Here is a 27,770-nt window from a genome sequence, read left to right on the forward strand (position 1 = left end):
TACTTTTTAAGCCAAAGGCAGCTCGCCTTGCCTTTTAGAAAAAATATTTCTAAAATCTAAAAAAAAAATTTCTAAAATTTAGGGTTAGTTTTTGCAAAATTGAATAAGAAGAAGAAAAAAAAATCGGGGAATCGGGAGTTATGCCGACTCCACCCCTCTGTCGGTGTGGGGTGTTGTTGTTGGGGTTCTCGTTTCTCAACTTATTTTTCTCTCCTCTATTTAAACACATGGATGACGTCACGATGCTTGTACATAAACACACTTTTAATCTTAAATTGTAACTGAAATAATAACTGAAATTATTATATTATTTATTAATGATAAACATAAAAATCAAATAACTTACTATCTGGAGAAAAACATTTTGGTCGCTCGCGGGATTCGAACCCCTTACCTCACAGTTTGCAGTCAAACACTCTACTAGCTGCGCCAGGGAAGCATCACGAGAGACGCTGTACAAAGAACATTCTCATTCTGTTCTCTTGGGTTCTAGGTTTATACTCTTATTTATCCATTATGTGTGTGTTAGCTTACCTAAATCCTTATTTGTATTAAAGTATACATTTTAATGCGCCAAAAAAAAAAAAATAAAGACGCAAAAAATGTCCGCCTCGACGTGGGATCGAACACACGCTTCCGAATAAAAGCGTAGAAAACAAATAATCCGCTCGCATTAGACCCCTAGGCTACCGATTGGCCAATTTCCTAAAATGTAAGGCGATTTTTTCTTAGTTTGAAAGAAAAATTTCTGAATAACAGAACATTTTTCTAAAAGTGGATAACAAGAGGAGTTGATTTAATCAGGGTAAGTTTTTCTTATTATTTAGAAAAATTTTTCTGAAAAATAGAAATATTTTCTGAATTTCAAGGCGATTTTCAAAGTATGGCGATTTTCTAAAATTTAGGGCGATTTTTTTTCTGAGTGTAGTAAGAAATATCTAGGAAAAGTGATTAGTGCTCACATTTTTTCAAATTCCTTTCTAAATAAATAGCTTAATTATTACTATTTAAAATTTAACAATGTATTATAAAATATTTATCAATTAAATGAATGCGAAATTGGAATTATTTTGAACGCAGCTGGTAGAATAATTACAATTAATATGGAAATAATTTACTATTTATTCAGCCTCGTTTCGCAATAAACCACACACAAAAAAAAAACTTGGTAAAATCAACTGTAATAATTGTCAAACAGGCCCCAACCAGCAAAATTGTCAATTTTACTAAGTAAATAGTCATTTCACAACAACAAAATACACACAATTAGCAAAGACACAAACCCAAAGCAAAAACAAAATACACGTAACTATTTTAATAGTTACGTAACTATCTTTGTTGGTCAATTTTACCAAGCAAATTTTTTTGTGTGCAGGCACAATGAAATAATTGCACTAAAAACAAGCAACCCGCTAAATAATTTATAACGTTCGTGCGAAATTCAAATAAATAAGTGAGGCAAGTGCTAACTGCAAAATTCAATCCAATTGTGGAGCGATTAAGAATGCAGCGAAGTTAACCAAACCATTAAACTATTACCAACTTTCGGAGTGCAACACACCACAATACAACACACGTTCGTTTGTTTGATATGTGCAGATTAATTACACACACACCGGGGAAAGAGGAAAAATTGCTTGGAAAAACTTTTCGACGCGACAACAAAACAACGATTTCCACTTAAACAGCGAAACAGGAGCCACAAAAAAAAAGAAGAGGGAAAACCAACCGCAGAAGTTAATCGAAAAACGCTAAACAAAGGCCACAACAACAGCTGTGTGTGTGGGGTGGGGGAAGGTGGAGTAGGGAAGGAGAGAGAAAGACTGGTAAAGCGGGAGAGCGACAAACAAATTAATTTTTATATGACATTAAAACGAGCGAAGCGAGGCGATGGAAATGGTTGAAGAGTGTGTTTAAGTGTTGAGTGGTTTGCTTTTTCGAGCAACAAATCTCGGTGCGAAGACAATGAGGCCTCTGCCGCGTCTCTGCCGCCGCGCTGCTGCTGTTGACAGCCCCATCAAGAAAAGGTTCCCCCCCCCAGAGAGGCAGAGAGCGGGAGAGTGAGCGTGACATATGTGCCAAGATAAAATTAATGTGCCCCCAAAGCGACAGCAACAACAATGCCACTGAGCGGCGCTCTCCGCGCTCAACTGTTGCTCTCTCGACGAGTGTTGCCGTGTTGCAGCCCAAGACTACAAGTACCATATGATTACTCAGCCGTCACGTTGGCCTCAAGTCTTTGCCTTGCTGCAGAGAGCCAGAGAGTGAGAGAGCGCGAGAGCGGGAGCGGAAAACCTGTCTTGGCTTCCATTGCAAAGCGCATGCGATTGTGATTGGGCAAAAAGTACGCCATATTTGAAAATTATACGCAGTGCATCCCGCTCGCGCACAGCAGGCGGCGCTCCTCTAACGCCTGCAGCAAGCGAGAGTGTGCAGCGCTGCTCGCCGGAGAGCGAGAGAGCGGAGAGAGCGCTCTCTCCAGCGGGCGCTTCGCTGCGAGGGCAGCTACACTCGCCGCCGCGTTCGTTGGATTCAATTCGAATTTTGACTTCGCAGCGTTCAGACGTGTTCGGAAAAACCTGAAAGCCATTCGAGTGACACAAGAAAAACCCAAAGCAAAAATCAAACATACCCAGTCAACTGCGGTGTCTCCGATCGAGAGTGTTTCGTTTCGAGTGAAAAGTGAAATCAGAGCCAAAACCCAAAACGCTTGGCCAGCAACAAAAAGTGCTACACAGACCAGAGTTTAATTCTCTGCTGAAAACTACAAGTGCTAATCACCGATTTTATTTGGATTTACCTACGTGTTTGCCGACGCATTTCTGTGGATTAACCTCATCGACGCCGAGAAGCAAAGCTACACATTTGTAGCCTTGTCTCGCAACTTCAGTGGATTACCCTTGCAAAAACACACTAAGCAACTAAAATGGTTGTCTTGGAAGGAGGCGGCGGCGTTGTTACCATCGGTAACAACCAGTACCTTCAACCGGATTATCTGGCCCCATTGCCAACAACGGTTAGTATTGACTAAAAAGCAAACAATCTGAAAAAATTCAGATAGGCTGAGAACATTTTTTGGAATAAAAAAAATGTTTAAAAAAAACAAGTTTTTAAAATGTTGAAAACGTAAAATCATAAAATTTTTTGAAGTATTAATATCAACAAATTCGATTTTAAATTCTTGTAAAGCTATTTTTGATAAAAAAGAATTCTACAACAAACTTACAAATTTTTACAGACTTAAATTTAAAATTTCGAAAAGTGCAAACACGAATTTTTGATGGTAGTCATATGAAAAAGTCTTAGAAATTAATATAAAAAAACAGTTGCTAATAAAAATATAAAAAAATGCAGATAGATAGAAGACAAAAAAAAATTTTAGTGAAAACCAAAAAACTAAAACATTTCTTTTATTTTTTTTATTTACCACAGATGGACGCCAAAAAGAGTCCCTTGGCTCTGCTCGCACAGACCTGCTCCCAGATTGGAGCCGATTCGTCGGCGGTGAAGCCCCTGTTGGCGATGGACAAGAACAAGACAAAGCCCGGAGCCTGCTCCTCGTCGTCGAACTCGTCGAGTTCCTCGAGCAGTGCTGAGATCTCGGCTGCCAAATCGCCTTCCGGCCAGGCCAAATCGCCCAAGTCCAGCACACCGATCAGCTCCACCGCGACCAGCAACAGTCTGGGAAATACCAGCACCGGCGAAATCAAACTGGCCTTCAAGCCCTACGAGACGAATGTGCTGAGCCACCAGAACCAGAACTCCTTCAAGAGCAGCTCCTCGCTGGAGTCTGAGCCCATGCGCCCCAGCTCCAAGAACTCCTCGTCCGCCCAGGAGCGAGTACCGTCGCGCAGCAAGTCGAATGCCACGCCCACGGACAAGGCGGAGATATCGGTGCACGACTCATCGTCCAGCCGCAAGACAGTCTCCCCGTCGGGATCCTCGCAGCGCGGCGCCAGTCCTATCGTCCGCTCTGGAATGGAGGTGCTGAACAACGCCAACGGCACCGCCCAGCATCCCAAGGAGATGAGCAGCATGGCCGCGGCGGCGGCGGCGGCAGCAGCGGCGGCTTACAAGGCCGCCGGACCCTATGGCCTGAACCCATTGTCCGCCCTCTGCTGTCCGCCCGGCATGGAGCAGCACGCGAATCCCGCCTTCCGGCCACCGTTCGCCGGAGGATTCTCACACCATCACGCCGCCATGCTGGCGGTGGCAGCCAACGGCGTTTACCAGGGCGGAGCTCCAGGAGGAGGACCTGCCGGACAGCCCAATCCGTACATCAGCTACCAGCGCATCAAGACCCCGGCAGGCGGAGAGGCCATCGTGCCCGTCTGCAAGGATCCCTATTGCCAGGGATGCCCCTACTCGGCGCACACGCAACAGATGCTGATGGGCGCCCCCTGTCCCGCCGGCTGCACCCAGTGCGAGCACCAGAAGTACGGCTTGGCCATGGCCAGTGCCGCCGGTCTGCCCCCAGCTCACCCCTACTCCCAGGCAGCCGCTGCGGCGGCGGCCAATGCGGCGGCAGCCCGTTCAGCGCCCTACGTCTGCAGTTGGGTGGTGGGCGATGCCTACTGCGGCAAGCGCTTCCAGACCTCCGACGAGCTCTTCTCCCACCTGCGCACCCACACCGGCAATCTCTCGGATCCGGCGGCCGCCGCGGCTGCTCTGGCCCAGTCCCAGGCTCAATCGCTGCTGGGCACCCTATTCCCGCCATCGGCTCTGAGGGCTGGCTATCCAACGCCCCCACTGAGTCCCATGTCCGCGGCTGCGGCAGCGGCGAGGTATCATCCCTATGCCAAGCCACCGCCGGGCGCCATGGGCGGAGGACCCTCGCCCTTCGGCGCCGCTGGAGCCTTCAACCCGGCCGCAGCGGCTGCGGCAGCTGCTCTGGGACCCTACTACTCGCCATATGCCATGTACGGCCAGCGCATGGGAGCAGCTCATCAGTGAAGTGACTTTCACAAAAGTTAGATACCAAAAATGGATAAAACTGAAGAAAAACAACCAGAGATATAGGACGAGAGGGTTAGCACCCATTTCCAAGACCCTGTTTGAGATAATTTCATAGAAAACAAAACAAAAAAAACACACAAACACGATTGCAAAGGCTGACACATCTCTGGCTTTTGCGCTATTCTGTGATACTAAACTGTAGTTTAAAGAGCGCTAGTTACACTTAAGTTTCGCAAACGGAAAATATTCAACCACCTAAAAAAAAACAGTAGCAGCCGCAAAAATAGCAGGATCACCTCTTCTTTCACCCTAAATGTCTACAGTAATCGAATCGTTAGGTAAAAAGTGCAGCAGCAAACAGGAAGTTCACTCACTCTTATTTGTTCTCAAAGTTCAACCAAAGTTTTTTAAGTCTTAGCCAGAACACATTCTACAACTTCCAATTTTGTTAACGACGAACCCATTGCTGAGATGTTCAAACATTGTTTTAGTTTTAGTTCGCCTTAAGTTCTATTAACTATTATTACGATTATCTACAAGCATACAACAAAACCAACAATTGAAATAATGTTCTTTAAGTCAACTTATATGTAAATTAAGCATAATGAATATTTGTAATACAACCAATCAGAGAAAAAAAAAAGAAAATGACAAAAAAAAACAAACAAAATAAATACGGAAAATAAAAATGAATATTTCATATAAATATGTACTGTGTGTAAATTCTATAAATATTAAATTAGATTTGCTATTTACTCCTTGATGTACGCAAAAGCCACAACACGATCTACACAAGAAGCCACGGAATATCAAACAAAAGTACTTTAAACTACATGCAAACACATTCGTATAAAACTGAGAAATATACAAGAGAAAACCATTTTTAAAAATACAAATCAAAACTCTTTTCTTTCGAAGCAAACTCTTTTACAGATGGAACCATTTTACTTGGGGCAATAATGTTTTTTTCAGCTATCAACATCGCATGGTTTGGCTTTCTCACTAATGGGTCGTAAATATGGTTGATAATACCCTGCTCGGTTTTCAATTATATTTACATAAGCTTGAGTGGCAAATTCCACTAGCCTTATCGTGGTATAATTCGCTTTATTTCTAAGCCGTAATCTGAAAGAACTTTTGAGGAATTTTGTTTTTAAGAATCGAGCCATTTATAGAAAATGAAGGACAAATTTTAAACTTTTTCGGGATATGAGGTAACGAAATAAATAATTGAAAGCATTTTATTTTTATAAATTGTTTTATTATACCCGTTACTCGTAGAGTAAAAGGGTATACTAGATTCGTGCAAAAGTATGTAACAGGTAGAAGGAAGCGTTTCCGACCCCATAAAGTATATATATTCTTGATCAGGATCACTAGCCGAGTCGATCTAGCCATGTCCGTCTGTCCGTCTGTCCGTCTGTCTGTCTGTCCGTCTGTCCGTATGAACGCTGAGATCTCGGAAACTATAGAAGCTAGAAGATTGGCATTTTGCATGCAGATTCTAGGAATTCCTACGCAGCGCAAGTTTGTTTCAAAATGGTGCCACGCCCCCTCTAACGCCCACCATCGCTTATATACGATTTTAAAAATTTTAATATTTTGGAAAAGTAAAAATGCAGTTTTATTGTGTTTATCAATACCTATCGAAATGTAGAAGAAATTTTTCAAATCGGACCATTCGTTAAAAAGTTATGCGTGATCAACGTTTTCTATCTCTATCTCCATCTCCCTCGCACTCCCTTTACCTGAGTAACGGGTATCTGATAGTCGGGGCACCCGACTATAACGTTCCCTCTTGTTTATTTTCTAGATCTACACATTTGAAATTCCAATGATTATTACAATTTATTTGCATTCCCTTTTGCATTTCAAGCGCATTCATTTTGAATGCAGCGATTCAAATTCAGCCTAAAAAATCAAATCAAAATCGAATTTGAAATTCATGAGGGGTGGAGAAGGGAAAGGTTTGATTGGGCAAGCCTTAATAAAACAGTCGCCGGCAACAGCCATAAAACACCCAAGCTGAAAATTAAAAATCAATAAAAATCACATTTGTACAAACAATGTATGTAACCAAAATCAATTGCCATTCAATGAGCGACTCGAATAAGCAATGCATATATATATATATATGTACGTACAATAAAAATTTGCTGACAAAGCCAAATGACAAACATTATTCACAAACAATATGCTTTAGAAATATCAAAATCTCAGACCAACCAGACAACTCAAACTCAAGCGACAATCAGCAACAGCAACAATCAAAATCAATGGCGATATTTCGAGTGTATCTCATAAATAAATTAATTGTGACAATATTCAATTTATTTGATTTGAAATTATCGCATTCAGCTGTCAAACGCTCAACGACAGCGTTTTTTCAATTGTTTCAATTTCCAGTTGATTCTTTCAATGTCTGTTTTCATTCCCCCTTCGACCCACTTGAATGTTGTTTCTGATTTGTTTCTGATTTGATTTTGATTCGATGCGAACACAAAAATCGCTTGGCCCCAATACGAATGTGGGAATATGTTTTTCCGCAGGAGCGGGGGTCGCAAGGGGGTAGACTTATCAATACTCAGCAATCAGCGTTGGCAAATGAAGTGCCGAAGTGCGAGTTGTTGATTTCAGATTGCTGAGGGATTTGTGTTTTGTGGAGCAGTTTTTATCGCATACCAAGAAAAATTATGCAAACCCCAAAAGTATTTGGCTTCGGTCATTATTTTAAAAACCCAATAAATTGCCAAAAGTGTTTATTAATTTAATGCGATAAGGAATTAAATAAGAAATATTTTTAACATTACCAGTCTTTATAAATAAGAAGTCTGCATACCAAGACATTATTTAAATATATAATCTTTCCGATTTGGACTTATTCCTTAAAATCATTTGGAAAGTAAAATTCATATCTTAAAAGTGGTTAGGAAAGGGATATGATAAATATTATATTTCTACCGCCCTCTTAATAAGTTTGATATATTACTAATAATGTTGGTTTCCGTTAAAAACTACGTCAGTAAAACGCTTTGATTGTCTGACTCGGTGTTTCTGTCTTTCCAAATTGAATTTATTTACATGCATCATATTTCTTTGTTTTGCCATGCTGTCCATGTTGGACAATTTGTTTTGGATGTCAACACTCGCCCGGCGCCTCCAAACAGCAGCGCAAAAACAAAAACAACATCAAAAGCGGCCACAGCAGCAGAAAACCAAAACCAAAAACCAAATCAACAACAGACTCGGCCACTTTTTGTTAAAAATAGTATGGCTTTGATTATAGAGCAAGGGGAAAAGAGGGGGTCTTCGACTCCAAATGGTTTCTCTTTCGTCTTCGCTCCAAGAGATCTTGCGTCGCACTGAAGTTGCCGGTTTGGCGGCCTCCGTTCAACTGGCTCGTTGGTCTAGGGGTATGATTTCCGCTTAGGGTGCGGGAGGTCCCGGGTTCAAATCCCGGACGAGCCCAAGTCAAAGAAATTTTTTGTTTTTTTTTTTTAAATCTTATTTTGTGTATTTGTTTGTCTATAATGGCGTTAGTCTCCGAAATAAAGCTTTATCTTTTCATTAATCAGTTGAACTCTCATTAATCGGTCGCATTTTAACAAGTAAAATACATAACTAGTGACATTTTTTAATAAGGATCAAGGATTAATTATAAAGGATGATTTTATTGTACAGGTTGATAAATAATTCAGAGTCATTCCGTATTCTATCGATTTATTGCAGCACTTAGAACCAGCCATGCAAGCTATCAGAAGTTGAGTCATAATTATTAATACTCTGCAATAATCGGGCTATTTAAAGTCATAAATATAAAAATATATGGCAAAGCTTATACTGTGGCAAAATTTTTATGGTATCTTGTGACTTTGGGGCTGGCCCCTGTCTAAATTTATGGCCACGTGAAAATTAAGTCTAATCAGTGGTTGTGATTTGTTTTAAGAGTATGTGAAGTGGCTTTTTACGTTTCGCAGTTGCTTAAAAAATCTCGGAAAAAGAATCTAATAATATATTTTCTATTGTTATACTTATGTATTCACTTCATACATTTAATATAAGACTATTCATTATTTAAAAATATTGGATTAATCTTATCCAAAAGAGTATTTGGAGGTTCGGCTAAAATATTAAAATCTTGATTTTTTCTTTCATTTGTGATTTTGGTCGGCTTTTTATTTATTGGCACCTTAGAACTGACAAGTTGTCGTATGGTTATTGCCATAAAGTCGTATAACCGATTTTATTGCCCGAGACGTACGTATATAGAGATGTTTAAGATTAAACGACAAGAAAATTTACAATCAAAATAAAGAAATGGAAAATTATAGGAATGTTATTAAAGAAATAAAAATTATTTCTGTTTTTCTCTAAGATTCATTAAATACTTTGTCTTTGACTTCGCTAGTTTTCAGATTACGCAGTATACTTGCCTTCATTTCCGCTAAACCGAGCAATCGCTCATAAATAATATATAAATAGTTTACTGAGATTGCAGGAGAATTATTTGTGGCCCTATACAATGCGGACAGCTGTTCAGTGCTGTGATTTCGCTCGGCAGATTGATATAGTATTGCACTGGCAGGTTAAGATTCGGTGATTTATTTAATGATTTATGAAGTGTCGTTTGAGATTAGCTGGTGAACAGGTCCTTGAGGTTAGTGCTCGCGAACTTTGCCATTATGAAAGCTGATTATTCTCGTACTCATTAATGGTTATTTATTTTTCTATGCATATTTTTAAATTTTATGTTTCAACACGGAAAATTGATATTATTTTATAATTATAAATGAAATTTTATAATAAATTGACTCTCCAGTTAGAGATCGCTAGGAAGGATCCAAAAATAGGGAACTTGTTGCCACATTCCATCCCCAAAGAGTTCGGGGACTTGTTCTAATAGGTGGCGAGACCCGCTCGCATGTTGGCAATAAATCAAACAACAACAGCAGCTGACTGATGTCAGTGTTGTCGTCGCAGCTAATTAACAGTTTTGTTATAAATTACACCGAAAGTCATTACAATTTTTCGTATTCTCGTATTCTCAGCTCGAATTGCCGGCCTCTTGGGGCGGCACACCCATTTGGGGCGTCAATCATGCGTAAAGTGACACAGATGTGACATCCAGCGGGGGCCCACTGTTCGTAAGTGACTAGCGGATACATTTGTATCTTTAAGTCTGTGTGCCCACTGTCAACTGTCAACTCCTTAATAATTTTCCGTAGTCTTGTTTCGGATTTTTGTTTTTTTTTGTGTTTTTTCTGTGAAATTCACGCCCCCGCTGCGAGTCGGTCCATAGTATCCCTCCTCTCCGAATATCCCATGCTGTGTTGTGACATTGTTGCTGCTGTTAGCCTGCTTTGTTTTAATATTTATGGCTTCCTCGTGTCATTTTCATAATGTTGCGTTTGACACTTTCCCTCTGGGCTCCACAAACAAAACTCACACATCCCCTTCACATTCCATATTATCTTACATTATATGGGCGGTTGCCTGGGATCGCCCATCTTTTTCATTTTGCATCTCTTTTCTTTCTTTTTGTGATTTTGTGTAAAATGTTTTTGAAAATGACATTTGTAGCTGACACAACGACAACTGTCAACGGGCACTCGGTAGGCATTTATTTCGGATTTGTTTGGGGCGGGGAAAACAAGACGACATAGTAAAGTGGCGGATATGGAATGGAGATAGGACTTAGAATTTAAAAGACTATTTTAATTCAATAATATTTAATATTTTTTTTGTAACTAATATATATTTTGAGTTATATCGCCAACCTTTTTTATTTAAAGCCTTTAAAGATACTACAAAGAACGCAAAGCCATAAATTACAGCCGGGAAACAGGGAATAAAATATGATAGGAGAATGAAAAAATAAAATATACGTCCATTGGTATCTATAAACAAATATATGTAATGAAAAAAAATATATTAAATCGCGCTGAGAATTTATGGCCCTGCAAGGCCTTCCAACTGAAGTCGCGGCATAAATTCTTCAGCTGTGATTATTATTGCACCCGACTAGCCACCCAGAGGAATACCTGAACCCGGCTGAGAGCGGCGGAAACAACTGGAAAGCGACAAAAACGAAATACCTTGAGCCAAGCCGATTTTGCCGTGGCACTCACTTCAAAGGCCAACCGCCGACGCGAAGTTTTTGTATTTTTCGGGGGAGCTTGGCGCTAATATATTATTGATAGATATATCAGTGATATATGTGACTCTGGTCAGTGGCGGGCTTTGCTTGCGTTACGTTAGATTGTAAATTACCCAAGGCGAGGAAATACCGTCTGTCCGGAAGGGTTTGTGCGCTTGACGTGGGCTGCTTTAGTGAAATCAGGTCACTGGCAGAAAAACGTCAGCGCTCGCAGATAACTGATATATCGAAAATGGTCGCTGACAAATCCGTTAATGAATTTCTACGATCTCTGTTTACCAGATGATTCGATTAAAATAAATTAGCCGATAGGCTAAAGCCGGCTGTTAAGTGTGATATAGTCGGGAGTCAGAGTCAGAAGTTGCTAAATATGGGCTTGACCTGCTGCTGGCGATGCTTGTTGTGGCCGTTGTGGCTGTTGCTGCTGTCCGATGGCCATATTATTAAGCCAATTCAGCGGCAGCAGATAAATAAATAAAATTTGAAACATTGCCGCAACAATAAAAGGCGACAGTACACGATTTATTAAACGGAGCGGCTGCTGTTGGTTGCCGGATTGCCGGATTCCAAATGAAGAGGCAAAACACAACACCGGCGTACAGCAAAAGCAACTGAAAAGCAAAAGCAAAAGCAGCAGCTGCCACCGTGCTGCTGCTCACATTACTCTTTTTGGCGTGGCCCAGGCTGGCAGGCAGACAGAGGGAAACCGACAGCAGATACAAAGATACAGATACATTCGCTATATAGAAAACACACAATACTTGAGGTTGAGGCCAAAATGACTAATGACCAGCGATTATCAAGCGATAAAAGGCAAAGAGAGCCAGCAGCAACAACAAAGATAATTTATTATTGTTTTAAACATTTGTGTTTTGCGTCCAAACGAGATACATTTGTCTCCTCTCCATGCCGTTTAGAAACCTTTTCGGCTTTTGTTCATTAGGGCGATGATAAAATAAAAATATAATAAAAAACATAATGCAGCGAAGAAGGTTCGTCTAATAAACGACTATCCCATGTATGCATTTATTTTATTCATTCTGTGAGGCGTATCTTTTTAGCATATGTTTTTGGGCGTGTTTGCGGCAACTTGTAATTAGCTGGCCCTTTATAGCCCGCTTTTTCTTCATATTTTTTTTACTACCTTTCGAGTGTTAAACTTGTGTTGGCTACCAGAATTAGTGGCGGCAAGGGCAGAAGCTCCACAGAACAGACAACAATAATAAACTTGAAGATTCATGAAAGCGGCAAAAGGAAAATAAACAGTCAACGCGACGTAAATTTAAGACTTTCCGTATTTCATTTCTTTTGTTTCTGCGCTCCCCTAACCAGCCTTTTTCAGACTACTAACAAGCCAAAACTATACATACAAAAAATAAACGAATTTATGTATATACATAAGTAATCGGCGAGCTACGAAGTTTTATTACTGTGTTCAAAAGGGATTTAAATAATTAAATTTGAAGAAGTATAAAAAATTAATTTTTATTCATTCAAAAAATTTATAAAATCATTGTGTGATGACCACAGAAGAAAGTAAGTTTTCAATTTGCCATTTCTTAGCATACCCTATCTACAGGGTAGCAACAAAGGGGTAAAATGATCTTAGCCCGATTGTTGCGGCGTTGGTTGCGTTGTAAATGTGAATTGGTCGAAATTAAAAATATATTTATGACTTAAGTGGCAATAAATTATGTTTCTTGTTAAAATTCTATTGTTTCAGCGACTGGCGGGCTGTAAAGTCTGCTGCTTCTGGCTTTCTTTTTCCCCCTCGAATTTATTTCTTTTTTTTTGTTTTGCTTAAATTATTCATTTGGTGGTGGCTACACAAATTTGCTCAGAACTGTGCGATTATGACATTATTTATGACTCGCTAATGAAATAGTCTTCAGAATTTTGAATATTTTTTGTTTTTGATGTGCTAAATATACTTTGGAAAAGTATTCATAGATTACAAATATTTCAGCTGATAAGAAGATTAATTTGCTCAAAAACAAAATGACAAAGATTTTATATGTTTTTTCCGAGCTATTATTTGTTGTCTTGTATTGGTGTCTGAGGTCATTGCGGGTGATTTGTTGTTTTTACACTTCAAGACATTTTTTGTTTCCATTTTTATGAGCACATTAATATAAATTTAATCACTTCTGTAGAGTACATCAATAAACACTTTAGCTTTATTATGGAAATCTAAAGAATAGAAACATAAAATCAATTTTTGTATATTAGGAGTATTTTCCACTGCGTCAAAGTCATATGCTGAGATCTTGATCCCTAGACAACCAGTGCATCTGATTATTTGGTCACTTCCCGTTGGTATTTTTCTTTTTTGGGTTCCAGGAATGAAATTGATTTCATAACGACACAATTATGTTGGTCTAATCTAAATGGAGAGCAATTAAAAAGAAAATTTATGGCTCTAATGTGCCACATACTCATAGAGTTCAAGAGCCGACTCGGCTGTCATCAGCTTATTATATTTCATAGAAGTTTACGAGCTCTGCCGGATTAAAGTGATAATTTTTTCTATGGGCAATTAAAAATTTGTTTGACTAACAATTCGGGCGATTTTCAGTTTAGTTTTTATTTTTTGATGACAGCACCTCCAAGCACTTCAGAATCGGTTAAAAATAACTTGTGTTTTTCGACAATGTCATGATAAACAATAGACTGCAACGTCTGTGTTTTCCTTAATAACATCACTAGCATTAGGCTACTTAGCTTCCGAGGCAAAGATAATAAACAAAATTTGTGAGGAATTTGGAAAATAAAGCGACGCAGGAAAACAAGATAAAACTATCAGTCGAGTCTCGTGATTGTCGTGCTGCCCCATGACAAGGTCTTTCGTTCTTGAATTAGAGAGGATCTGTCTAAATTTAGTAGTCATTCAGTTAGCTTGCTGCCTGTCATTTAGATAACAGACATCTAAAAGATTCTGAAAGATTTTGTTGGATTTGTTAGAGCTGAAGCCAGATTTGAGCAGTTGGTGGGGATTGCAGCATTATATATCTCTAGTCACTTGTTGTTTACAGATCTTGGCCATTTTTATCACAATATTTAAGGGAGCAATAGTCCGTGTTTGCTTTCTAAACTCGGCCAAGAGTTGTTAAAGTCCGAGCTGTGATAATATCTTTTTTTTATACCTTTATTACGAGATTTATGCAGCTATCATTAAAAAGCCCCCTAGAAGCTACTTAAATATAAATAAGAAAGAGGTGGTTTATTATTTTTTAAAAACTGGTTTGTTCCTTAACAATCTAAAAATTATTTTATTCCTTTTTTAGCCAATAGATAAAAAATTCTAAAAACATTTCTTATTAAATATGATATCAATCACTATCGAAATTTCATAAGTCGTATAATCCCATATTATATTCATTACTGTTCAGTTTCTTTTAAATTTAAACCTCAAGTCGAAAGGTATCTTGAGAAAGCTTTATAGCTCTACCCAACCCAAATCGTCGGCCAGTCAGAGCTGTCGGACATTATGGCCGCCCACCATTTGACCAACCATCCTGGATCTGTCCGCCACTCAGCCACTCTGCCAGTGGCACTCTTCTCTTGGCCATTTAATCACAGTATTAACTCTTTGGCTGAGCCGCCTGTCACTCATGTTAACTCTGTTCGCTCGGCGGTGGTTGTGGGACAGACGTCGATGTTATAAACACTACTGTCTTCCAACTGTCAAGTCGGTCTAAGTTTTTGAGCGCAAAATAAAAGCCGACTTGACAGCTGAACGGTCGACCAACTCATGTTGATGATGATGATTATTATGTATTTTGTATTTTTGCCGTTTCTCGTTTTTACTACCCAATGACACTCTTACACTGGGAAATAAAATGATTCAAAAATATGCTGGTAATAAGGGCAAACTCTAGTATAAACTTAATTTTTAAATAAATAAATTGTTTGGTAATTTTGTATTTATAAAGAAAAATTGCCTTAAAAAAATAAAATTTGCTACAGGCTAAGGAGTCAAAATCTGCCAAGTGGGCCACCCCTGTTCCGAAGGTCCGATTTTCATCGAACTTTTTTACTTTTCCGGTTCACAACGAAAATATAAGAACTTCATTTGAACGGTTTTGCGAAATTTTGAGTTTTACCGGAGTTATAGGGGTCAAAACATGGCATTTTTGACACTTTTTCGAAAAAGTTGCACTCAGTCAAAAATTCATAACTTCGGAACGGTAAGAGATATCTTTATGATGTTTTCACTAATCGCTCAAGAATTAATATGACTTTCCATTAAAAAATTTAAAAAAAAATTAATTTTTATTTTTCTTAAAAATAAATTAAAATTTTTTTTTATTTTTTATTTTTTTCAGTGTTCTTCACCAGCTATAGAGTTTAAAACCATTTGAAAATGAAGTTTGATTCATTACGAAAAAGATCAAAAAAAAAAAAAGAGGGGCCCGGACAAAGGTTTTTCGCAATATCGATTTGAAGAAGGGCGCACAGCGGTTTCCCATACAAAAACGGCTTGCTCGTGAAAATTGGCTGGTCAACACATGCCGTAGCGAGCGTAGCGTCAGCCGACTACAGCTGTCAATGGGGGACTTTTTGTCGTTTTGTATGGGAAACCGCTGTGCGCCCTTCTTCAAATCGATATTGCGAAAAACCTTTGTCCGGGCCCCTCTTTTTTTTTTTTGATCTTTTTCGTAATGAATCAAACTTCATTTTCAAATGGTTTTAAACTCTATAGCTGGTGAAGAACACTGAAAAAAATAAAAAATAAAAAAAAATTTTAATTTATTTTTAAGAAAACTAAAAATTAATTTTTTTTTAAATTTTTTAATGGAAAGTCATATTAATTCTTGAGCGATTAGTGAAAACATCATAAAGATATCTCTTACCGTTCCGAAGTTATGAATTTTTGACTGAGTGCAACTTTTTCGAAAAAGTGTCAAAAATGCCATGTTTTGACCCCTATAACTCCGGTAAAACTCAAAATTTCGCAAAACCGTTCAAATGAAGTTCTTATATTTTCGTTGTGAACCGGAAAAGTAAAAAAGTTCGATGAAAATCGGACCTTCGGAACAGGGGTGGCCCACTTGGCAGATTTTGACTCTAAGGAGACTTAAGTTCTCTATTTTTATTCGATCTAGAGCTTAATTTCTCTCAGTGTCTTAAGACTCGGTCGGTCTTGGACACAAATACAGACACAGTCTGTCGCCCATGCACATTCGTTTAGGCTTTTAAACGCTTAGGTCGTCTTATGTTGGACTTAACGCGCTGCCCGATGCCAAAAGCCAACAGTTGGACAGCTGAAGACGCCTCAAAAACTCGATGGCGGCGGCGGCGGCGAAACTTGAAATGAATTTGGACGCGCTTCGGATAATGAAAACGAAACGAGGCGCGCGCGCTCCACAAAACGGACAGACCAGAAAACAAAAAAAAAACGGGAAAGAAACCAAAAAAAGTCAAGTAAAATCCCAACCGACACAAAGAATAAAAACGTCAAAAGTGATTTTGCGCTTTGGTCAGCAGCAGCGACAGCGGCAAAGCGAAATCAAAAAGTGCCGCCGCCGTCAGCACCTCCCCCCTCTGCCGCCTACCCCCCTTTCCAACCCACTAAATGGTCAATGTCCACTGCTAACTGTTTTGTACAAGCTGATGAGCTTTTGGGCGCTTGGGGATTCTGACATTTCATTTTTGAGTTTGGCATTTTCTGGGTATGGTGCTTTTTATTTTTTGACCAATTTCAGTTAGTTTAGTTACTGTTAAGTAAGGAAACTATGCTGTACCTTAACAACTTTTGTTCATATAGTATTGTAAAATTTAATATTAAAATTTCCAAAATTGTATTTTAGACCATTCAAAAAAATTATAAAATTCGTTTTATTTTAACTTAATGGGAAGGTGTATTTTGATAAACTTCTAATTCTATACATTTTGTGCCTTGTTGTGAATTCATTTAAATAATTAATAACGTGCTAAAACTTTGATTTAAGTTGCCAAAAATATATAAAAATATTGTTTTTCTAACCTCCAACTTAATCGATTAAAAGCATGAACGAAACGATGAATTATTGACCTCTAGTATCCATAAATAATCGATAAATGCACAAAAACAAAAAGTTCACAGGTGTGAATTTTCAATTCGTTTCCCATGCAATGGATTCGGGTTAAGGCCTGTCATTCCCCACGCACACACTAAACTCACGCAAAACTGCAGGCCTTTTCTTCGCCCTCTTCTCGCCAAATGCGAACCTATAAAAAAATTGTTTATAAATTATTGATTAAATGACAATGCTATGTCAGAATTTGATTTATGGCCTGGCAGAAAGACACGCAAGCGACTCAAACAGGGAGTGTGAGAGTGGGCACGACAGCACATTGAAAAATTATTAAGCAAACAATAAAAGATGGCCGACGTCCCCCGCCGAACGATTTATGACAGCTAATTATGTATGAGAAGGAGACCCAGGGCTCCAAGAAACGCTTGGCCCAAAGTTACACAAGAGCCGAAACCGAAAACGCAATGAAGATGGCGATGGTGGGGTGGGTGGCACGTACGGCCCCCCCTTAAATAGCCGTTTTTTCTTGTATTAATTTATCATCGGAAAACGGCGAAACAAAAGTGACATCCAGTCACTCATCAATCAAAAATTACGAAATGTCGAAAAGAAAGGCAAGGAAAACTGCAATAAATTTACGATGAAATGGATCCATCGCCTGCTAGGGTATTCGAGTTTCCTTGGGGTTACTTTCAATTAACGGACTTAACTTTGTTGACTTATCTTTGGAAAAAAGAATATGCTAATTATTGGGTATTAAAAAGCCAATTCGAAAATCGAGCTGTTCACATTAGCTTTGGTGTTCATGGCAACGGAATTCATTAAAGTAATCTCTCCCCTCCTCATTATGGAAATTTTTTCTCTGCACCTTGTGGCAATCTTATCACACCTAAGTTAGGGTCTTACCTCAAAGAACTCATTGAATTCAATTTGTTTTGGGGCTTACACACAAGATCAATGGTACTAATGGAACCTTTCTAGTTTAAATGTTACTATACGAATTGAAAGTAAATCCCTTTTACATCCTTTAAGTACCCTAACCGATTGCAGTTCCTGTTATCAGGTTTTCGAAACTGTCTGATATAACAAAGTGACGTTATCTTAAATGGGGTTCTTTGGGCCTTTGGTACTTACCCGGCTAGGTACAAATAGCCTAACCTTACTTAACTTAAGTCTACGTGGTCTTACCAGATGTAACTTGTTCCTATCTTTTGTTACCTACATTTGATATAAGTTTAAGTATAAAGTAACATTTACTGGTCTTTAATAAAAATTGTAATATAATCTGAATATATTTTCTTACCTAAGATAATCCCCACCCTGTTACTTATAATAATCAGCTCTTATGATTTATGGTTTGGGCGACAAACAGCTCAACGGTCTGAAGTGTCCGCCATATACAAAAAGTAAAGCAGATTTACAGCGGACATCATCTGTCACACTGGGCTGTTCGCGAGGTGTAAATACCGGGGATTATGCTGCTACGAATGCTACTGGGCTCTTGGCAAATACGAATCAGAGTCGGGCACTTTCGTAACCCTTTTTTTCCTCATCTTCTACTGGAACAACTGTGCTAATATTTGCCAAACATTTAACAGCGCTATCCGTGCGGAATGTATTATATGATATAAGCAAGTTGGGTCCGCTTTATAGAATTGTTTATAATGCGTCCCCGTCCGGCCAGTGTTTATCAAGTGTAACACGCTGTGTCTCTATTTGTTTTCCAACACTCGGCGGATGGCTAAAGTTGATTACAAATCCCGCTTTATGGCAAACAATCCGAGCTGTGTTCCTCTCGACTCTTGACATACAATAACTGAAAGAGATTTACGGCCTCGCTCTATCTCGGTGTGTAGCCATAATTTCCAGTTACCAGATTTCACTTTTATTTGTGTATTTTATTTAATTTTTTCGTTTTTTTTTTTGGCTTGTTTAAATAAATGGAAATAAATCTGCACGTCGGCCTGGTGGCGTGGAGTTGATTTACACCGTATAATGCGCATTTTTCCCGTGTTTAACAGACTTAATGTCTGTTTATAAGTCCGGTGCGAGCTCTTTGGGTTCGTTTGTGCTCTGCGTTCGGGTGTTGTGTTGTCGTGCTATTAAATATATTAAACAAACTGATTTATTGCATTTTGATAACCTCTCACTGGGTCGGGCCACTGCCTTCGCTGGCTGTCTCCGATTCATATTCGTCGTCTAGGAGCTGTCGTCGGTCCTGAAGCTGTGCAAAATGTCAAGCAACACCAGATGAAGAAGAACGCGTTTTATAATTGCCTTGGTAATTTATGAGCTCTTTTAGTACATATATAGTACGTTCAGATTTATAGGTTTTTATTACGGGAGAGTGTGCCTTTAATGATTTTGTTTACAAACGAATTGGGTTTTTTTTTGGTTTATTCCATTTCACAACATATTGGCTGAGGCGCCAAAAATTAATGACGCCAATAAAAAAAATTAAATTGATTCGACAACTGATTGAAATGTATAAATATTCAGTGAATATATATTCGGCGTATTAATATTCATTTCTGGAAGGCATAGCTCCAAATTAAATGGGACATATCGCTGTCAAGCGTTTCTTTTCCTTTGTCCAAAGATTAGGCATTTTGACATTTTTGTGTCAAAATATTTGCGCATTCAAATTCTGTGACTTGTGGAATGAGGTAGAGGGTGACTTAAGCGATAGGTAAACCAAGCACTCGACATTTGACGCAATCTGCAAAGTTTGTTCACGTGTGACAAGGTTAATTTTATTCATAAACGAACTGATAATGCTAGAACATAGTGTGTACTTATGGAATGGTATTCCTGATTGAAATGACAGCTGGATTGACAGTCAAACAGTTGTCAGTGGGAGATAAGGCAGAAGGAAAGACGAATATGAATGTTAGATATTTTTAATATATCTAAATAACTGCGTCTTAGCGTGATATATATTTATTAAAATTTAATGCATAAATTTGCATAAATCTTCACTGATTACGGGATGTTCCTAATAATTCTAGCATCATATTAATTTATCCACCGTTCTAAATATCAACTTAACCCCCTCTCGACACATAAATAAAACAGTATAAAGTGGAGAAAGACATATGGACAAGCGCAGGAATGAAAGAGCAGCACATTCTGTTGGCTTTCAGTCATTAAGTCATTTACATATTTGCCAACAAAATGTCAGCCATAAAATATAAACTAAAGCAACTGTGTGAAGAGCAGAACCCGCACAAAGTCAGACCCCGTTCCCCGGCAAAAGCGATGGCAAAGGCAAAAAGCCGGGAAGATAAATGAAGGCGCAGCTGCTGCGGCTACATCAACGCTAATTGCTCTGTGCATCTTACAGATACTCGACGAGCTGAACAGCAACAGCAACAGTCGAGATACAGATACACGGGGCGCGAAGACTTGACTTGGAGATATATACGAAATCATAATTCATATTTCTCGTTTTTTTCGGGCTGTTGTCTTCGTGTCTTTGGCGGACTTGTGATCTGTGTGACAGGGACGGATGGCGGGTAGCGACAGCAAAAATGTCAAAATGCATTAACATTTAATTGAGGCTAATTTAAGGCGAAATATTTCGCCTGGCATATATGAAAATTTATGCGTCTCATTTCGGTCAGATCTTCGTCAGTTCTTTCGCTTTCATTCGCCTCTTCTGCACTTTTTTGTGATATTTATTTTTCGTTCTGCCTGCCTGTCTGTCGGAGCCGGATATGTTTGAGAAATGAGTGCATTTTGTAAAAATGTCACATTACATTTAATTTATGCACGCCAACGCTGAAAGCCACTTTGGTATCTGTATCTTTTGTGTGCCCTTTTGCAGCTCCTTGCACTGGAAGTGTGGCATGAAATTGTTTTGATGGCGATGATGATACCGCCTGTTTGTTTGCCATCTCAATGTTTTGTCGGCGAAATGGTTTTACATTCATGGGAAAGGAGTTCAGTCATTCGTTTTATATTTAAAATTATTATTTGAGAATTAATATTTATTTTCACAGAAGAAGGACACACATTTAAAAATTATTAAAGAGTATAGGAAACAAAACTTTACACCGACAAATAGATAAATACGGTACATATTTCCCATTCCGAATGAGAAATTAATACCAATCTCGGAACTCGAGCTATCAATCATTCAGTCGGCTGAAGAACGTCCTCAACAAACTTCGCCCCGCCCCAGTGACAAAATTTGACAGGCAAGTTGGCAGGAGGTCGTCTGCCGCCCCACTCGTCAGTAAGTGACTGTGGACTTGAGTCCGGACTTCGGACTGCGGACTTTGGACCACCAGCTGCCAGGATCGAGCTGCGGCTGTCAAGCTCTTTAAACCTAAAACGTTGTGGACGAATTGATTTTGCTCCTCTCAGCAGGACTCTGAGCCAACTGACACTGGCAGCCGGTCGTCCTTAAAGAAGTGATGCCAAATTAGGATCTTTTGGCTATAAAGTACATTTGGCTATTATTCAAAAAGGTCTCTTTTAAAAATAATTATTTTGTTAATGTAAAAAAACCCTAAAACAAATGGCAATCTGTTTAGTTGACTTCTTATTAAAATTAAATATTTATTTGGCGATTTTAATTAAGTTATATAAAATAAAATAAAGTTTTGTAAGTTCTGTAGATTATTAAAATGGTTAAAAGACACATTATCAAAGATTTCTTAGGAATAATAATATCTTAGCTATTTAGAGTTAATTTTAAAAATATATATTTTAGCTTTTTTTGTAATCTACAATGGCCAGCACCGCCGGCGATGGCAGACAAAGCATCATCCACCTTGGACTTGTCACTGATATCAGCTGGATGTAGAACTGGAGCTTAAGAGCTGGGAGAAGTGGCTACGCCCAGCAGCTAAACAAAGTTTGAATTGACTTTGTTAACTCGCCTGGTGGGCTCAAGTGGTGGATACGTAGATACTTAAGCTCGTGCATGCCTCCTCGACTCTATGAGGCATGCTGTGAAATCTGCAAATTGCCGTGTCATTATTTGTTAGCATCAAACCGAAACTCAGCCAGGATCCAGCCATCCAGGATGAAGTCGACGCCCCTTGGCCAGCCTTAACCCCAAGAAGCCCTCGCACACACAAAAACTCGCACACACATTGTGCTCGGCGTCAAAAAGTGTAATTGGCAGTCCGCCCGACAGCGGACAGTCGATTCCTGTGGATCGGATCGGTCCTGGAACTGTAGAGCTGTGGAAACGTAGAACTGTAGAACTGTGGAATTGGGGTGTAACCCACTGTCGGCTTACACACTCAAGTCAAGCGACCAACCGAACTGAACCGACGAGCTGGAACCGGCAGACAGTTGGTAACTGTCAGTGGGCATGTTCGACTTGACAGCATAATATTACAAATCCCTGCCGAAAGCAGACAGTAACGATGACAGGACGGCCGGCAACGCAACGGGGCAAAAGGCAAAAAGGACAACCGCAGAGCAGAGACAGCCGGCGGAGAGAAGGCAGTAAAATATCCTCTAGCCGATGGAAAAGGGCATATTTTATTCCTCCAGGTAAAATGTCAGACTAGGGGTAATCATTTTACCCCAAAATTGTTTGTGGTTAGCCGAAGAATGGCGAGCAATTGCCCTTTTGGGGGTTGGGAAAGTGAGCTGGCCAGGAGGTCAGGGGTCTAAGCCCTGAATAAAATCACAAGTAAATTGGCCTGATTATATTTCTTGTGACGGTTCAATCAATCAAAAATTGATTTTGCATTGATGGCCGAGGGCAAAAAGGTCTGTATTTCATAAACAGTGAGTTATTTTAAAAAGCTAACATACAAATAATAATTTTTAAAACTATTTTGTATTTAATTACAAAATATATTTTAAATATTTTCTTGATTTTGTAAATATTGTTAGCACACAAACTAGAAGTTAATTTATTCAAAATTCATGCCTTCGGGCTACCAAACGAGCAGCCATTCAATTAACCGACTGATGGAGATTTACCTCATCGCCAGCTTCCATTTCCCCAATGCTCGGATGGTAATCAATTAACGTTGTGTAGGGGAAATCACATAAATTTGCGTAACATTAAACGGATCGCGTCGTCGGCTTGAAACGGACGCATTCGATATGGTCACATTTCACAAATTTTACGAGAAGCCTTTCAAGTTGATAGAAACATTTACGAGGCACTTTTGCCAAGGCCTCCATGGCCTGTCTCTCTGACTCTAGACTTGGTCTGGTTCGCTTGGTAGCATTTGGTAAACAAGTTTATGGCCAGTCTGCATCCAACTTCGACTTCGACTCCATCTCCGCCGCACAGTTTCTCTCTTGATTCGCCGACATGGCTATAAATTTATTGCACTTCCTTTTGCATATAATTTTCAAATTAAGTGTTGCTTCATGTAAATTGATACATTTACTGAATGTATTTTTCCTGCTCTTGGCTGATAGTACAGACCACAACTAGTTGGCTGTCGGGCTTTTAAGATTTTCAGCGCTCGAAGTTGGGCCCATAAAACGCTGTTTTTCAATGATTAATGTGGTTCTTAGCATTTTCTATGGCTGAGATGTCGGGAAAGCGGAAAATTTAGCTGCAATAAATTGCTTAAATGGTAGGTGATCAAAGTTGGGTTTAAAAGAGTTCATTAAAAGTACTATATTCATTGAATATCACGCTTTTACAAGCAGGATTACGTATTATTTTTAAATGCTTGCTTTAATCTGTGTTAAGGGTTATATGTGTTAATATCTTGTTAGAAACTAACTTTAAAACGGAAAAAAAATACTGAATGCATTTATTAACCCTGACACCCTGATATCTAAACCATAGTTCTTGGCGATTTTGCTCGACTATTTCTTAGCCCTTGCAGCTCTCCTCGGGCATTTGCGAGACTCCGGCCTTCCTTTCATTCAGCTGACAGTCACTTCCTGTCAGCGCAGAGCCCCTCAAATCCCCCATTCGACCCGCCTCTGACGGCTCATTAGCATGTGTGCGTGGCTGGCCCTCCATGCTCCTTCGCTCCCTTGGCCTGCCATTAATTTCGCCAACTCTCCCTGTTGTTGCCGTCTCTATCTCTCCTTGGGCCACTTACAACTTGGCCAACTTGCAGTGTAACGCTTTGTATTGTTCACGCAAAATTTATTTCCGCTACGTCATGAACATCCTGCTGTCGTCGTTGTAGTTGTAGCTGTAGTTGTCCTCATCAACATCCTTGTTGTATTTGTTGTTAATTTACGTAATAAATACGCTTGAAAATGTTGCACGCACATGCAAAATGAATTACGTTGCTGGGGAGCAGCAACAGCAACGGCAACAGCAACAGGAACGGCAGCAACATCAACTTAACTGTCACTTGTCACAGGGACGTTGCAGGGGCCTCCCTCTGGATGTCCTGGCAGTGCTGTCGTCTCTCACATGTCAACGGGCGTCGCTTTGCTTGGCATTTTTGTGATGTGAAATGAAGCAACGAGGTGACAGCAGCAGCAGCAACAGCAATAGCAGCAACAGCAGCAGCAAAAGGGGAGTTACTGCTCCTTGCAGCGGCAGCATAAAATGAATTACTCGCGTGAACAACAAAAACTGTCAGAAGGCTGTCAGCTGTGGGGGCGACACGTGGGTGGGGCCCATGTCGCATTTGCAATCGCCCAGTGTTGCTCGTGTTGCTGGTGTGTGCGAGGTGTCAGCGCATCGCATTTGAAAAATCGCACACTGAAAAACAGTTGACAGTCAGCAGTCAGAGCAGCGACAAAGTATTGCTCCCGACAGTCAACGCCAGCGGCAGCAGCAACGGCAACAGCAACATCAGCGACCCAGCAGCAACATGTTGCCGTCGTTCGTGTCCATGGCCATGCATATAAAATGTGAGTGTGCGAAATCTTTTGTGGGTCCATGGCCCATGATTATCTTACCTCAAATTGCTTGTAGCAATCATGGAAAAAGCAACGTTGCGGTTGTCAAGCTCGCCGGGGTCCTCCCTTTTATTTATTTTTTTTTTGGTTGCAGCAATTTTCATTTTCGCACTCCATTATAAAGTAATTTTTTTGCATTACTTATGCCTGTCAACGTCTGGCGCTTTTCGCCGCTTTCTTCTTCCTGTTTCCGTGGCAACAGCAACGTCAGAGGCAAAGGCAACGCCCCACGACCATGTGGGTATCCTTCTTGTTGGCAAAGATTAATATGTTGCCGCTGTGCCGCTTCCTGTGCTCACTCGCTCAGTTTGCCAGCTTGCCGCTGTTTGAACGCTCGCATGTGTGACAGTTTGCAAATGTGATTGACAACTGACACTGGCATATAAATTCAAAGCTTTCGCACACACACTCAACCGTTGACAGTGTACACGGAGAGGAGCAGGAGCAGGAGCAGCAGCAACACCAAGACCAACAGCAACAACAACAACTGCCTCCTGCCTGGAAGGCATGACAAACTGACTGACTGAATGACGGACGTGCCGGGGGTCTGAACGGTCCCACTGACTGACTGTCTGACTGACTGACTGATGGCCCGACTGTCTGCAATGCAGTTGGGTGTTGTCTCAACTCAACTCAACTCAACTCAGTTAGAGGACTGGGAAAGTAATCGCAATTCATCTTATTTCCCTCGCAGATTGCTCATGGAAAGATTTAGGGATGTCTCTCGCTCTCCGTTGTAAAAAAAGCATCTATTTAGGAATATTAATAAAATGTTGACGGACTATGAATTTTATGTACATACTTGAAAGATAATAATAATATCTAGGATATTAATTTTAACAAAAATTAATTTATTCAATTAAAGAAATAATAAGCAAAATTACAATATTTTTTTGTTGATATGAGTCTAGATATTACAAATATGATTTTGAGATTCAAAATTAAAGTCCGAACCCCTTTTAAGATTATTAAGAGTAGTACCAACAAATAAGAACAATTCTCAGACACCGAATCAAAAGAAAGTTATTAAAAGAACGTCATCAAATACTTTCCCATTAATTGCAAATGCACCTGACCACTATTTCGGAAGAGTTCAAACCATTCGCATGTCCCACAGGTAAGTATGATCATTAGGGTGGCCCGAAAACACCGTCAAGTCATTTCCTCGAATCGCTGGGCTCCATCCACATTTTGTTAGTTGCTTCCCGGTTCTTTCAATTACCCAGCCATGGCCTATAGAAACTAATTCCAATTATCATGACAACTTCCGTTTCTCAGCTCAAATTACTGCGGCCTAATTGCTATTTAGGGCTCCTTTCGGAACCTCGAGCCGCGTAATGTCCAATTATTCAAACAAGAGACGGAGCCCATAAATGCTGACACAACCGTCCGGCCCGAGTCTGATAATAGACTCATCAGACTCCGGTCGCCATCATCGCCGCGCAGCAGGTAGTTCCTTCACCAGGAAGGGGGAACTCATTTGGAGGAGTACACAGGGAGAAACGAAAAAAGGCTTTTGACACACAAGCATATCAAAATAAAACTTAAAAAAAATGTAAGGGGACTTCAAAACTTTTTGAATAAGGAAAATATAAAAATGAAAATAAATGTGATATTTGAATAAGGAAAATATGAAAAATTAAAATAAATAAGGTATTCAAAAAATAAGCAACAAACTTAAGGAAAATATGAAAATGGAAAATAAAAGTGGTTTTTGAATAAGAAAAATATGAAATAGGAAAATAAATGTGGTATTAAAAAAGTTTGTTGCTTATTTTTTGAATACCACACTTCTTTACACTGTTTCATCTGCGTATGCTCGCATATAATCTGACTCGATCATTAAAAATACTCTTTACTTTATAGAATCGGGTATGGCTTCTCAGAGCCACATACTACACATAAATTTCTCTCAGTGTACTAACGATGAGGCCTGAACCTGCCGCTCGTGCTGACGACAAATGTCTTCAGCGGAAGTGACACGACAAAAATCGCAGGCGACCGAAAGGGAACAAAAAGTGTTTGATTATAAATGCCCGATGCCGCGAAGAAAATAAAACTAATAAATTGATGTTGATCTGGCGATGCTGGCTACTGGCTACCGTCTCGAAGCAAAACAAACGCGCCATGACAATGACAAAATCAAGCGGCAGGGCTGACAATGATGGAAGTGAGAACGACAATGGCGCTGAATGACAGGAGGATGTGGATGTGATGGCACTGCAGAATGAGTGGGGCGTCGGCAAGGGGGGTTTAGAGGGGGTCCGGAGGTCGGGCAGTGGCAGCTGTTCGCTAACTCGACACTCTTGGCGTGACTTGTCAACGGGCATCATTCGGCTGCCGTTGAGGTTGAGGTTGCCGGTGATGCTGGAGCGAAGAAGATCATCATTCACGACGATGATGATGCGGTCTGGGCTTTTTGTTTATCAAACTTCAATGAGACTGGGACGTCTGCAATGAAGTGATGGGGGTAGCATATCACTATGAACGATTTCTTTGTGCTCAGCTGGGATCGGTGTCGATACGTTCAAAATGTTCTTGTATATTATGTATTCTCATTTATTTCTGAAATTATAATAAATAATTATAGTAAATAGTTAAATGGTTGGCCAAATATCTGTTCAAAAGTATTTCCTTAGATCTTAGATCATCCTAAAACTTCCATAAAAATATAGGCTATTAGTTTTTATGCACCATTTTCCAAGAAACTTATCATAATATTAATTTATAAATTATTTTAAAATCTTTTTCAAAACCTACCATCGAAATAATTAAATATTCAT

The 27,770-nt window shown here is 39.7% G+C and overlaps 1 protein-coding gene and 1 non-coding gene across 2 annotated transcripts; both read left to right on the top strand.

The window, feature by feature from the left end:
• The first annotated feature begins 2,549 nt into the window (after nucleotides 1–2,549).
• noc (no ocelli) lies at nucleotides 2,550–5,648 on the top strand. The gene is made up of 2 exons (XM_017147446.3): nucleotides 2,550–3,016; nucleotides 3,433–5,648. The coding sequence occupies exons 1-2, from the start codon at nucleotides 2,927–2,929 to the stop codon at nucleotides 4,951–4,953; spliced, it is 1,611 nt and encodes a 536-aa protein (XP_017002935.2). The 5' UTR covers nucleotides 2,550–2,926; the 3' UTR covers nucleotides 4,954–5,648.
• A 2,704-nt stretch (nucleotides 5,649–8,352) lies between these two features.
• On the top strand, nucleotides 8,353–8,424 carry TRNAP-AGG (transfer RNA proline (anticodon AGG)). Its single transcript has one exon. It is a non-coding gene; the product is annotated as a tRNA-Pro (tRNA).
• The last annotated feature ends 19,346 nt before the right edge of the window (nucleotides 8,425–27,770 follow it).

Source organism: Drosophila takahashii, chromosome 2L (genome assembly GCF_030179915.1).
Source record: "Drosophila takahashii strain IR98-3 E-12201 chromosome 2L, DtakHiC1v2, whole genome shotgun sequence".
Lineage (NCBI taxonomy): Eukaryota > Metazoa > Arthropoda > Insecta > Diptera > Drosophilidae > Drosophila > Drosophila takahashii.

Excerpts from the sequence above, each read along its gene's own strand:
- noc (XM_017147446.3), top strand. The coding sequence starts at position 2,927 with ATGGTTGTCTTGGAAGGAGGCGGCGGCGTTGTTACCATCGGTAACAAC. Across the intron at positions 3,017-3,432 it reads TGGCCCCATTGCCAACAACG|ATGGACGCCAAAAAGAGTCC; the intron begins GTTAGTATTGAC and ends TATTTACCACAG.